Source organism: Neoarius graeffei, chromosome 4, assembly GCF_027579695.1.
Source record: "Neoarius graeffei isolate fNeoGra1 chromosome 4, fNeoGra1.pri, whole genome shotgun sequence".
Lineage (NCBI taxonomy): Eukaryota > Metazoa > Chordata > Actinopteri > Siluriformes > Ariidae > Neoarius > Neoarius graeffei.
This window is the reverse complement of record NC_083572.1, coordinates 61,247,224-61,261,879: the sequence shown is the minus strand read 5'-3', so window position 1 is coordinate 61,261,879 and position 14,656 is coordinate 61,247,224. Positions and strand designations below refer to the sequence as shown.

At 46.8% G+C, this 14,656-nt stretch overlaps 1 protein-coding gene across 1 annotated transcript in view; it reads right to left on the bottom strand.

Annotated features, from left to right (window-relative positions):
- padi2 (peptidyl arginine deiminase, type II) overlaps positions 1–9,432 on the bottom strand; it is a 31,702-nt gene extending 22,270 nt beyond the window's left edge. The window contains exon 1 of the mRNA XM_060919437.1: positions 9,185–9,432. Coding sequence (XP_060775420.1) covers positions 9,185–9,366 — 182 coding nt within the window. The 5' untranslated portion in view covers positions 9,367–9,432. The remainder of the gene's footprint in view (positions 1–9,184) is intronic.
- Between the last annotated feature and the right edge of the window lie 5,224 nt (positions 9,433–14,656).

The following is a 14,656-nucleotide window of genomic DNA, read 5'->3' as shown; positions in this document are numbered from 1 at the left end:
AAAGTTACAATACGAATTTACAGGATATTAAAGGTAGACTGCCTTTTCAAGCATAGGTCATAAAAATAATTTTCCCCAACACCCAATTATTTTTGTTGAGTGGACCAATTTGAATCACAGACTTCCAAGTTTATTATTATTATTTTAAATAATAAGGGCACATAATGTGAGTGTGAATGGTTGTCTGTGTCTATGTGTCAGCCCTGTGATGACCTGGCGACTTGTCCAGGGTGTACCCCGCCTTTCACCCGTAGTCAGCTGGGATAGGCTCCAGCTTGCCTGCGACCCTGTAGAACAGGATAAAGCGGCTAGAGATAATGAGATGAGACTTTTTTATTTATCCAGCTGGGATAGGCTCCAGCTTGCCTGTGACCCTGTAGAACAGGATAAAGCGGCTACAGATAATGAGATGAGATGAGACTTTTTTATTTATCCAGCTGGGATAGGCTCCAGCTTGCCTGTGACCCTGTAGAACAGGATAAAGCGGCTACAGATAATGAAATGAGATGAGAATAGAATAGAATGCCTTTATTGTCACTATACACATGTACAATGAGATTAAAGCATCTCCATTAACAGTGCAAACAGCGTGTAGAGAGGGAGAGAGAGAGGAAGGGGGGGGTGTAAGGTGCACAGTCTGATGTGTATGTGTTGTGTTACACATTATGGAGTGAGGTATTGCACATATAAAGTATTGCACAGAGACAGTCACATTATAAATTTAATAAGGGCACATGAAGATGTTCACTTCGAATAAAAATAGGTTACTGTTTATTTCTTAAATACTGCCATTTATTTCTTACAGAAAGAACTCATCTTTGGTGATGTATTTATATTTATTATGTAGTTTTATTTATATGTATATGTATCTCCGCCCCCCTTTTTTTAGTACAGGGCACACTGTTACTCTGTTGTGTGACCCCACCATTTTTTTTAAAAATGTGTTTATTTATTGTATCTCAGGTGGAAGCTTAATAAAAAAAAAATAAAAATGTTACAATACGAATTTACAGGATATTAAAGGTAGACTGCCTTTCAGATTTTTCAAGCATAGGTCATAAAAATAATTTTCCCCAACACCCAATTATTTTTGTTTAGTGGACCAATTCGAATCACAGACTTCCAAGTTTATTATTATTTAAATAGAACAATTAATGAAAAGGCAATTTGCAGGAATTGGTCACGTGTCAATTTTCCCCATAGCAACAAGCCCGTGGTGGGGAAGCTAACTGGATGTTCTTTGACAGTGTTAGTGGAGGTGGAGAGAGATTAGGGTCCAGAAGCAGAACACACAGACAGTAATCCAATAAATAATGTGATTTAATCCAGGGAAAGGGCGTGGCAAAAAAGGAGGTAAACAAACGGTATAGAAAAAACAAACAGCAAAAATAGTCCAGGAAAAAAAAAAGAGAGAAAAAATTACAAAAAACCCGAGGCGGGCAAGGACAAGAACCGCAATGGAGGCACAGAACCGGCTGGAGGAGCAAAACGAGCCGTTCCAGCAAAAACAGAACCTGAGGACAGCTTTAAACCTGCAGCGGGGAAAACCCGGAAGTGAGTTCAGGCGAGCGCGCGCTGAACGGGGAAGCAGGCAGGATGGAATTCCCGTCCCGGATCAGGATCGGCACTGATGTGGGAGAATCGTAATCCCCGGAGTGGAGTCCGGGGCGGAGCAGGACAGACAACCGTAAGGGCCTCTGCATGCTCTTGCGACAAGGCTTTCGCAGATCGCTTTTCGCAGACAGTTGTAATTTATCGTTGAGTGGGGAGTAATAGGCGTGCGCGATGTTATTCACCACCACAACGCAAGGGGTCGCGAAATCGCTAGGAGTAGTTGGTGGGTGTGGTTAGTGGAGTGTTTATCCTCCGGTTACTTATAATGACTAGAACTGGAGTCGTATAGATGTCCGTACTTCCTCACTTCTTCGATCAACCGCTCTTCGTGCTGCTCCATCTTCGCTCGTGTTTTTAAAAATGCCGGTCGTGAAAACAAACCAAACCGGGAAAGTAGGGAAGCGGAAGTGCGTGTACAGCGGATGTAGAGTGGACCAATCAGAGCCCTCTTGTCTGCGACGCTGTCTGCGAGGCTTCTGCGGTGGTCACAATTTTTGCGAGGTGCGTGCAGAGCGTCTGCGAAGCCCCCCTTCGCAGACGCTTCCGCCATCTGCGAGGACTGGGTTGTTTGTCAGCATAAATTGGCCTTAAGAGTTTGACTGGCAATGCGAAGCAATCCATTTCTATCATATACAGTTAGGTCCATAAATATTTGGACAGAGGCAACATTTTTCTAATTTTGGTTCTGTACATTACCACAATGAATTTTGAACAAAACAATTCAGATGCAGTTGAAGTTCAGAATTTCAGCTTTAATTCAGTGGGTTGAACAAAATGATTGCATAAAAATGTGAGGAACTAAAGCATTTTTTAAACATAATCCCTTCATTTCAGGGGCTCAAAAGTAATTGGACAAATTAAATAATTGTAAATAAAATGTTCATTTCTAATACTTGGTTGAAAACCCTTTGTTGGCAATGACTGCCTGAAGTCTTGAACTCATGGACATCACCAGACGCTGTGTTTCCTCCTTTTTAATGCTCTGCCAGGCCTTTACTGCACCGGTTTTCAGTTACTGTTTGTTTGTGGGCCTTTCTGTCTGAAGTTTAGTCTTTAACAAGTGAAATGCATGCTCAATTGGGTTGAGATCAGGTGACTGACTTGGCCATTCAAGAATATTCCACTTCTTTGCTTTAATAAACTCCTGGGTTGCTTTGGCTTTATGTTTTGGGTCATTGTCCATCTGTATTATGAAATGCCAACCAATCAGTTTGGCTGGATTTGAGCACACAGTATGTCTCTGAATACCTCAGAATTCATCCAGCTGCTTCTGTCCTGTGTCACATCATCAATAAACACTAGTGACCCAGTGCCACTGGCAGCCATGCATGCCCAAGCCATCACACTGCCACATAAAACACCATGTTTTACAGATGATATGGTATGCTTTGGATCATGAGCTGTACCACGCCTTTGCCATACTTTTTTCTTTCCATCATTCTGGTAGAGGTTGATCTTGGTTTCATCTGTCCAAAGAATGTTCTTGCAGAACTGTGCTGGCTTTTTTAGATGTTTTTTAGCCAAGTCCAATCTAGCCTTTTTATTCTTGAGGCTTATGAGTGGCTTGTACCGTGCAGTGAACCCTCTGTATTTACTTTCATGCAGTCTTCTCTTTATGGTAGATTTGGATATTGATACTCCTACCTCCTGGAGAGTGTTGTTCACTTGGTTGGTTGTTGTGAAGGGGTTTCTCTTCACCATGGAAATTATTCTGCAATCATCCACCACTGTTTTCTTCTGTGGGCGTCCAGGTCTTTTTGCATTGATGAGTTCACCAGTGCTTTCTTTCTTTCTCAGGATGTACCAAACTGTAGATTTTGCCACTCCTAATATTGTAGCAATTTCTCGGATGGGTTTTTTCTGTTTTCGCAGCTTAAGGATGGCTTGTTTCACCTGCATGGAGAGCTCCTTTGACTGCATGTTTTCTTCACAGCAAAATCTTCCAAATGCAAGCACCACACCTCAAATCAACTCCAGGCCTTTTATCTGCTTAATTGAGAATGGCATAACGAAGGAATTGCCCACACCTGCCCATGAAATAGCCTTTGAGTCAATTGTCCAATTACTTTTGGTCCCTTTAAAAACAGTGTGACACATGTTAAGGAGCTGAAACTCCTAAACCCTTCATCCAATTTTAATGTGGATACCCTCAAATGAAAGCTGAAAGTCTGGACTTTATGTCCATTATATAACTATAACTTGAATATGTTTCAGTAAACAGGTAAAAAAAAATTTGTATCAGTGTCCAAATATATATGGACCTAACTGTAATAGCTGTTTTTGCCTTTTCTGCTGTCTTTTTTTACCCGAATTTTCGTGTGTACTTGGAAAAAGTTTGTGGTTTTAACTTCTGTCGTAAGTTAAAGCAAATCATTGGTCGTAAAAGAGAGTTTTTTGGACTCAAGTTGGTCGCCGCCAAAAGAAATTCAAGTGCAAAATGGTGGATATATCTGTACTTATATATCTGTATTTATTTTCAAGAATCTTCACACGTTAAGCGAATGGTAAAGGTAGAAAAGGAGAAATTATAAGTTATAAAATACTTGAGAAAGCCGCCATTACGCACATGAATTTCTTTCAGCGGCGACCAACTTGAGTCCAAAAAACTCTCTTTTATGTCCAATGATTCGCTTTAACTTACGACAGAAGTTAAAACCACAAGCTTTTTCCAAGTACGAACGAAAATTCTGGTCAAAAAAGACAGCAGAAAAGGTAAAAACAGCTATTATATGATAGAAATGGATTGCTTCGCATCGTCAGTCAAACTCTTATGGTTGTCAAGGAATGTCAAGTTAGCTTGCCCACCACGGGCTTGTTGCTATGGGGAAAATTGACACGTGACCAATTCCTGCAAATGGCCTATTTAGGGCCACGTGGTTCTAAATTCTCCACTATTTTTTCCTGCTTCACCATGACCCAATTTAAGATACTACGTCATGCATCACGTGGTGGGCTTTTCCCTGTTCACGCAAGGCATTGTGGGATACAAATTTGAAACAGGAGAGAAAAATGGAGGATGTGAATGAAACGTGAAGGACTGACTACAGTAACGGAAAGCGAGAAAAAAACCCATTATTTTGCGAAGGAAAGGAAACGCAGGACCAAACTAATAAATATCGGCAGTCAGCGAGCACCTCGGTGTGATCAGCTGTTCGTTTAGTGACAGAATGATGTCACTGTCAGTGCACGGTCAAAGGTAAACCTGTGCATGCGCACACGGACTTCCTCCGTCGGCTTGACTGCACAAAATGAGTGATTTCATGCATATTATTTGCTTGGGAATTCCCTCAAATTAAGTACATAACTTCCCAGCCACAGAATGGCCTGATATTTTGTGAGATATTACAGAAATAGGGCGGCACAGTGGTGCAGTGTAGTGGTTAGCGCTGTCGCCTCACAGCAAGAAGGTCCAGGTTCAAGTCCCATGGCCGGCGAGGGCCTTTCTGTGCAGAGTTTGCATGTTCTCCCCGTGTCCGCATGGGTTTCCTCCGGGTGCTGCGATTTCCCCCACAGTCCAAAGACATGCAGGCTACTCTAAATTGACCGTAGGTGTGAATGTGAGTGTGAATGGTTGTCTGTGTCTATGTGTCAGCCCTGTGATGACCTGGTGACTTTGCCCATAGTCAGCTGGGATAGGCTCCAGCTTGCCTGCGACCCTGTAGAACAGGATAAAGCGGCTAGAGATAATGAGATGAGATGAGAGGGTGCCCACTCACACCTGATTCGAATTTCACCTTCAAATTAACTGCTAATCCTAGAGGTTCACATACTTTTGCCACTCACAGATATGTAATATTGGATCATTTTCCTCAATAAATAAATGACCAAGTATAATATTTTTGCCTCATTTGTTTAACTGGGTTCTCTTTATCTACTTTTAGGACTTGTGTGAAAATCTGGTGATGTTTTAGGTCATATTTATGCAGAAATATAGAAAATTCTAAAGGGTTCACAAACTTTCAAGCACCACTGTATAAGAGCAACTGTGGTGTGAGATGGAGAGTCGTATTGAGTTCAAAACAAACCACAAAGGTGTCTAAAAAAGTCACCAAATCTGGTGACAAAGTCTCCCAGCTGGCAGTACTGACTGGGGCGCTCAAACAGCCCTTCAGGAAAAATTGTGGCATCAAATACAAATGTCGCACACAATTTCAACTAAATATCAGCTTGACTTACATGCTGATATACTGTGTTTGGCTACTTAGACCACAGAAGTGCTTCAATAATTTGCAGTAGTTACTATTACATAAAATAAAGACAAACAAAAACAATAAACACAATATTATTCAAATATTCAGTCTTTCAATTGATAATTTAAACATAATTTCTCTGGTTTTCCTTTGTACTGCATCATTTGTTTATACCAGAGGTTCTCAAACCTTTTGCAGCCAAGGACCCTTTTAGAAAAAGAAAGAAAGCACAACTTTATTCATCACACACTTGTGAAATTCCTCTCTGCATTTAACCCATCTGAGGCAGTGAACACACACACATACCAGTGGGCAGCCATACTAACAGCACCCGGGGAGCAGTTGGGAGTTAGGTGCACCTCAAAGGCACCTCAGCCCAAGGCCGTCCCATATTAACCTAACCGCGTGTCTTTGGACTGTGGGAAAACCGGAGCAAACCCACGCAGACAACATGCAAACTCCACACAGAAAGGCCCTTGCCGGCCGCTGGGTTCAAACCCAGAACCTTCTTGCTGTGAGGCGACCGTGCTAACCACTACACCACCGTGCCGCCCAATAATTAGCTGTAAATTATTCAATATGTACAATAATATTGAAGCTAGTCATTAGAACTTTAGATAGTGCGGAGCCCCTAAAGTCTCAAAAGGTGATTTTTATCGACCTTATGCCCACAAGTTATTATCTTGGGCACACGAGATAAATTTTTAGCGCATTTTACTCTTGAACTTTCCACCAACACAACATATTATGTTCAAGCTGACATTATTTACAGTTTAAAATGTTTTCAGGAACATAAATGGATCATATTTATGTTGAGAGTAAAGCTTTTGAGAACCTAAACACAAGTACGCATCTGTTTAGAACACACTCACTGACTGTTTATGTCTGATACACAAAATGTTCACTGGCTGGTGCTGTTTACATGTAACAACTAGAAGGGCACTTGGTAGTGTATATACCTCCACCAAGCCACATATTCGATATGCGTCAAAATCTAATGAATTGTTCCATGGCTCATCTTTCCTCAAAATTTCATCAAAATCCATTTCCTACTTTGAGTTACGGTGAGAACAGTAAAAACAAACAGACAGAGGCGAAAGCATAACCTCCTCCAACAATGTTGGTGGAGGTAAATATCTTACCTGTTGGCAAGGTGGAGCAAACATCTTGTAAAGACTTCATTAACATAGCTTATATTATGCTCGACAAGTGTCTTCTTTTTGAGTTGTGCTGCTTACAGTTCTAACTGCATGTCACTGATAAGTTGCGATGTGCAACACACACACGCACACACACACACACATTCTTGTACTCTAAACCTAATTCTAACCTGAACCCTTTTTAAAATTTATTTATTTAGCTTTGCTAAAGCGAGGTATATAACCCCGATTCCAAAAAAGTTGGGACAAAGTACAAATTGTAAATAAAAACGGAATGCAGTAATTTATAAATCTCAAAAACTGATATTGTATTCATAATAGAACATAGACAACATATCAAATGTCGAAAGTGAAACATTTTGAAATTTCATGCCAAATATTGGCTCATTTGAAATTTCATGAAAGCAACACATCTCAAAAAAGTTGGGACAGGGGCAATAAGAGGCTGGAAAAGTTAAAGGTACAAAAAAGGAACAGCTGGAGGACCAAATTGCAACTCATTAGGTCAATTGGCAATAGGTCATTAACATGACTGGGTATAAAAAGAGCATCTTGGAGTGGCAGCGGCTCTCAGAAGTAAAGATGGGAAGAGGATCACCAATCCCCCTAATCCTGCGCCGACAAATAGTGGCGCAATATCAGAAAGGAGTTCGACAGTGTAAAATTGCAAAGAGTTTGAGCATATCATCATCTACAGTGCATAATATCATCAAAAGATTCAGAGAATCTGGAAGAATCTCTGTGTGTAAGGGTCAAGGCCGGAAAACCGTACTGGGTGCCCGTGATCTTCGGGCCCTTAGACGGCACTGCATCACATACAGGCATGCTTCTGTATTGGAAATCACAAAATGGGCTCAGGAATATTTCCAGAGAACATTATCTGTGAACACAATTCACCGTGCCATCCGCCGTTGCCAGCTAAAACTCTATAGTTCAAAGAAGAAGCCGTATCTAAACATGATCCAGAAGCGCAGACGTCTTCTCTGGGCCAAGGCTCATTTAAAATGGACTGTGGCAAAGTGGAAAACTGTTCTGTGGTCAGACGAATCAAAATTTGAAGTTCTTTATGGAAATCAGGGACGCCGTGCCATTCGAACTAAAGAGGAGAAGGACGACCCAAGTTGTTATCAGCGCTCAGTTCAGAAGCCTGCATCTCTGATGGTGTGGGGTTGCATTAGTGCGTGTGGCATGGGCAGCTTACACATCTGGAAAGACACCATCAATGCTGAAAGGTATATCCAGGTTCTAGAGCAACATATGCTCCCATCCAGACGACGTCTCTTTCAGGGAAGACCTTGCATTTTCCAACATGACAATGCCAAACCACATACTGCATCAATTACAGCATCATGGCTGCGTAGAAGAAGGGTCCGGGTACTGAACTGGCCAGCCTGCAGTCCAGATCTTTCACCCACAGAAAACATTTGGCGCATCATAAAACGGAAGATGCGACAAAAAAGACCTAAGACAGTTGAGCAACTAGAATCCTACATTAGACAAGAATGGGTTAACATTCCTATCCCTAAACTTGAGCAACTTGTCTCCTCAGTCCCCAGACGTTTACAGACTGTTGTAAAGAGAAAAGGGGATGTCTCACAGTGGTAAACATGGCCTTGTCCCAACTTTTTTGAGATGTGTTGTTGTCATGAAATTTAAAATCACCTAATTTTTCAGTTTAAACATTTGATATGCCATCTATGTTCTATTCTGAATAAAATATGGAATTTTGAAACTTCCACATCATTGCATTCCGTTTTTATTTACAATTTGTACTTTGTCCCAACTTTTTTGGAATCGGGGTTGTATATGTACTTGCATTATGGCATGGAAACCACTACAGCTTGTGCCAATTACAATGGCCCCATTGTACTGAACCTGCAGGTCTTTCAACTGTGGGGGAAACCAGAGCACCCAGTGGAAACTCACACAGACACAGGGAGAACATGCAAACTCCACACAGAAAGGCCCCCATCGGCCATGAGGTTTGAACCCAGAACCTTCTTGCTGTGAGGTGATAGCACGAACCACTACACCACTGTCCCACCCAAACTAAGGCTTAACCCTCAAACAGCCCTTTGAAGAAGTGAGGACCAGCTAAAATATCCTCACTTCCCAAAAATGTCTTCACTCTGTTGGTAAAAAAACGTATTCCAGTCCTCAATATGTAGCAAGTACAGTACAAGTAAAAGTACACACACACACACACACACATGTTATTACCTGTCCAGGTTGATCTTCAGCTTGGTCCCAACAACATAAACAGCACTTAATGTGTTGTTGACTTGTAGGCGATAGGTTCTCTGGGACACATTTGTGTCACTGTTGGACACTTTTCTCTTGGGTAGTACTACAGCTGTAGTCTGTTTTTGCTGCTCCATTTCAGCACTGCAATGCATACTCATTTTCTCTCTCAAGTATCCTGCTGTTGTGTGCAATCTGAATCTGTTTGAGTGAATACAGTGCCTGGGCGTGTGCTCACCTGCCCCCATACACTGCAACAAAAGATATCTTAGCATGTGAAATCTTGAAAATCGTTGAAACGATCTCGCAATTCCTATTGGAAGAATACAAGACGCCAATTCTGAGATTATTAAACCTAGTTCTAGATTGCAACCAATTTATAAGATGTCTTATCAAGTAAAAATATCTGTCCATGCAGCAAGATAATTTCACTAGTATTAAGTAATTTTCTCCTCCAATTCAGTTTTCACTTTTTTGCAGTGCATCATACTCATTTGAGACCTTTCTGCTGAGATGAACTTTACATGTACATTAGTGTTAAAAGTGGAATAGGCTATTGGGTCGTTCCATGCCAAATCAACAAATATCTGACAAATTTATGCTCGACCATCTCAGATTTCAATGAAATTTGGAGGGCTCAGAGATACTATTAAAAGAAGTTAATCCCCATTGTACAGTCTGATGGTGTGAGGGACAAAGGAGTTTTTGAGTCTGTTCGTCCTGCACTTGGTAAGGAGCATTCTGTCACTGAACAGGCTCCTCTGGTTGCTGATGATGATGGTAGTAGTTTTTGTTGTGGGGTGTACTCATTTTTGCACCACCCTAATTTGAGTAAAACTGAAAAAATGTGTAATCTAAGTTTATATTATTAACCTTACTTTCACGTTATAAGTTCGTGGCAGCGGGGGCGTGGTCAAGCGCCGGTCTGTGACAGGAGGGCGGAGTTGGGGAAGGTAAGTGGCAGAATCGCTTCACCTGAGTGTGATTAATCTATGTTTTGTGTGTGTTCTCCCCAGTAAACCGGGCTATTTAAGGAGGGAGAGCGAGAACAGAGGAGCTCCCTCCACAACTGGGATGTGTGTGCGTGCGTGCGTGTGTGGCTGAGAGAGAGAGAGAAACCGATTTCCACTGAAAAGTGAAAATAAAAGAGTTTTTGCGAACTCAGTCTCTGTCCTGCCGTCCTCTGTGCTCCACCCACATCTAGTGAACGTTACAGTGGTGCCGAAACCCGGGATCGTGGAGCACCTGTCCTGCAGCCCCATGGAATCCTCCCCGTTCATGGACTTGATCCACGCCCTCGCCACGGCTCAGCAGAGCCAGCACCAGGCACTCGTCACGCTCCGGAAGGAGCAGGAGCAGCGCTTCGAAGCCCTGGTGCTGGCTCAACAGGAAGACCGAGAGGCGTTCCGGCGCCTCCTCGCGTCGGCGGGGTCCACCAGCGCCCCGGCCGCGGGCCCGTCTCCCATCACCTTGACTAAGATGGGCCCGCAGGACGACCCTGAGGCATTCATCGCGTTGTTCGAACAGGTCGCCGAAGCCTCGGGGTGGCCGATGGAGCAGCGCGCGGCGCGCCTCCTCCCCCTCCTGACGGGAGAGGCGCAGTTAGCCGCACTACAGCTCCCCGCCGACCACCGGCTGGCCTACGCCGACCTTCGCCGGGCTGTCCTCCAGCGCGTGGGGCGCACGCCAGAGCAGCAGCGCCAGCGCTTCCGCGCGCTGCGAATGGAGGAAGTCGGCAGCCTGTTCGCGTTCGGCCAGCAGCTCCGGGACGCCTGCTGGCGGTGGCTGAGGGCCGAAGATCGCGACGCCGAGGGGATCATCGACCAGGTGGCGCTGGAACAGTTCATCGCCCGCCTACCCGCCGGAACCGCGGAGTGGGTCCAGTGCCACCGCCCGGCGTCGCTGGATCAGGCCGTAGGACTGGCGGAGGATCATCTGGCAGCTGTCCCGGCGGCAGGACAACGGATGTCATCATCTTCTCTCTCCTCTTCTCTCTCTCTTCCCCCTCCTCCCGTGTCCCGTCCTCGCCCCATTCCCCCACCACGGAGGCGGGGGCCGGCTCCACCCCAGCCGGCCCGCCGCACCCGTGGTGCCCTCCCATTTCTCCCTTCTGTGTCTGTCTCTCCCCCCCCTCAGGTGAGTGACCCCCAAACCACAGCTGCAGAGGGGAGGCCCGGGCCGGTTTGCTGGCGCTGCGGGGAACCGGGCCACCTGCAGCAACAGTGTGTCACGATGGAGGTGGGGGCGGTGGTGCGGATCCCCGACGTGCCAGAGGCTGCCCTCGATCAGGCCGGAGCGTATCGCATACCGGTAAGTGTACAAGGGGCGACATATCAGGCGTTGGTGGATTCGGGTTGCAACCAGACCTCGATCCGCCAAAGCCTGGTGCAAGATGAGGCATTGGGGGGAGCACAAGGGGTGAAGGTGTTGTGTGTGCACGGGGATGTTCACTGCTACCCGTTGGTGTCGGTCCACATACATTTCAGAGGGGACAAATCCATAGTAAAGGCGGCGGTTAATCCTCGCCTTACCCACTCTTTGATCTTGGGGACTGATTGGCCGGGATTCCGGGGGTTGATGGCACACCTAGTAAAGAGTGGGTCCTGCCGGTTAGCAGGGGGAGGTCCCGGTGTCTTTTTGGCTGGAGCTGCGGTCGCAGAGCCGTCTACGTCATCTCCGCGACAGAGTGAGGAGCCCCCGGCCCCTCCTCTTTCTATTGGGGAATCCCTCGCGGAATTCCCACTGGAACAATCGTGAGACGAAACTCTGCGACACGCGTTTGACCAAGTGAGAGTAATCGATGGTCAAACGCTCCAGCCAAACGCCACCCCGACCTTCCCCTATTTTTCCATTTTAAAGGATAGGTTGTACCGAGTGACGCAGGACACTCAGACGAAGGAGCGTGTCACCCAGTTGTTAATTCCAAAGAGCCGCCGGGAATTGGTATTCCAGGCGGCTCACTTTAATCCCATGGCGGGACACCTCGGGCAGGATAAAACACTCGCCCGGATAATGGCCCGATTCTATTGGCCGGGGATTCGCGGCGACGTCCGTAAGTGGTGTACGGCGTGCCGCGAATGCCAGTTAGTAAATCCAGCGGCCATTCCAAAAGCGCCCTTGCGCCCCCTACCATTAATCGAGACCCCGTTTGAAAGAATTGGGATGGATCTCGTCGGGCCATTAGATCGGTCAACATGAGGGTACCACTTTATATTGGTTCTGGTGGACTATGCAACGCGATACCCGGAAGCGGTGCCTCTTCGCAATATCTCCGCACGTAGTATTGCAGAGGCCCTCTTCCACGTCATCTCCCGGGTCGGAATCCCGAAAGAGATTCTGACTGACCAAGGCACCTCGTTTATGTCACAAACACTGGCCGAACTGTATGGGCTACTGGGTATTAAGCCGATCCGCACCAGCGTGTATCACCCACAGACGGACGGTTTAGTCGAACGGTTCAACCGCACCCTCAAGAATATTATCAAAAAATTCGTAAGTGAGGACGCACGTAACTGGGATAAGTGGCTCGAACCCTTGTTGTTTGCAGTGCGAGAGGTCCCCCAAGCCTCCACGGGGTTCTCCCCGTTTGAATTATTGTATGGGCATAAGCCGCGCGGCATCTTAGATGTACTGCGGGAAAATTGGGAGGAGGGACCTTCGCAGAGCAAAAATGAAATTCAATACGTTATGGATCTGCGCGCAAAACTCCACACGCTCACCCACTTAACTCAGGAGAATTTGCGGCAGGCCCAGGAACGGCAAACCCGCCTGTACAACAAGGGCACACGCCTTAGAGAGTTCACTCCGGGAGATAAGGTACTCGTCCTGCTGCCCACGTCGAGCTCCAAATTAATCGCCAAGTGGCAAGGGCCCTTTGAGGTCACACGGCGAGTCGGGGACGTCGACTATGAGGTTAGGTGAACGGACAGGGAGGGAGCGCTACAGATCTACCACCTCAATCTGCTGAAGCTCTGGAACGAGGAGGTCCCCGTGGCATTGGTGTCGGTAGTTCCGGAGAAGGTGGAGCTGGGGCCGGAGGTCCAAAAAGGGTCATTGGCATCTCGCACCTCTCCGGTCCCCTGTGGAGACCACCTCTCCCCGACCCAACTCACGGAGGTCGCCCAGTTGCAGGCCGAGTTTTCGGATGTGTTCTCGCCCCTGCCCGGTCGCACCAACCTCATAGAACACCACATAGAGACGCCCCCGGGGGTGGTAGTGCGTAGCCGTCCTTATAGATTACCCGAACACAAAAAAAAAGGTGGTTCGGGAAGAACTTCAGGCCATGCTCGAAATGGGCATCGTCGAGGAGTCCCACAGTGACTGGAGCAGCCCGGTGGTCTTGGTTCCCAAGGCCGACGGCTTGGTCCGGTTCTGTGTGGACTATAGAAAAGTCAACGCGGTGTCTAAATTCGACGCGTACCCAATGCCTCGTATTGATAAGCTGCTCGATCGACTAGGCACGGCTCGCTTTTACTCGACACTGGATTTGACGAAGGGATATTGGCAGATCCCCTTGACTCCATTATCCCGGGAAAAAACGGCCTTCTCCACACCATTCGGCTTACACCAGTTCGTCACACTTCCGTTTGGGCTGTTTGGGGCGCCCGCTACGTTTCAGCGGCTGATGGACCGGATCCTCTGGCCCCACGCCACCTATGCGGCCGCTTACTTGGATGACATCATTTATAGTAATGACTGGCAGCGGCACCTGCAACACCTGAGGGCCGTCCTTAGGTCGCTGAGGCGGGCGGGGCTCACTGCCAACCCGAAGAAGTGTGCGATTGGGCGGGTGGAAGTACGGTATCTGGGCTTCCACTTGGGTAACGGGCAGGTGCGTCCCCAAATTAATAAGACAGCAGCGATTGCAGCCTGCCCGAGACCCAAGACCAAAAAGGGGGTGAGACAGTTCCTGGGGCTGGCTGGCTATTATCGTAGGTTTATACCTAATTATTCGGACGTCACCAGCCCGCTGACTGACCTCACTAAAAAGGGGGCGCCAGATCCGGTCCAGTGGACGGAGCAGTGCCAGCGGGCTTTCTCTGAGGTAAAGGCTGCACTGTGTGGGGGGCCACTTTTACACTCCCCTGACTTCTCTCTCCCTTTTTTGTTACAGACGGATGCGTCAGACAGAGGGCTGGGGGCCGTTTTGTCCCAGCAGGTGGGGGGAGAGGATCGCCCAGTATTATACATCAGCCGGAAGCTGTCGGTGCGTGAGGGGCGCTACAGCACCATCGAGAAAGAGTGTCTGGCGATCAAATGGGTGGTCCTCGCCCTCCGTTACTACCTGCTGGGGTGCTCTTTCACCCTCTGTTCGGACCACGCGCCCCTCCAGTGGCTCCACCGCATGAAGGATGCCAACGCGCGGATCACCCGTTGGTATCTAGCGCTCCAACCTTTCAACTTCAAGGTGGTCCACAGGCCGGGGCGCAGATGGTCGTGGCGGACTTCCTC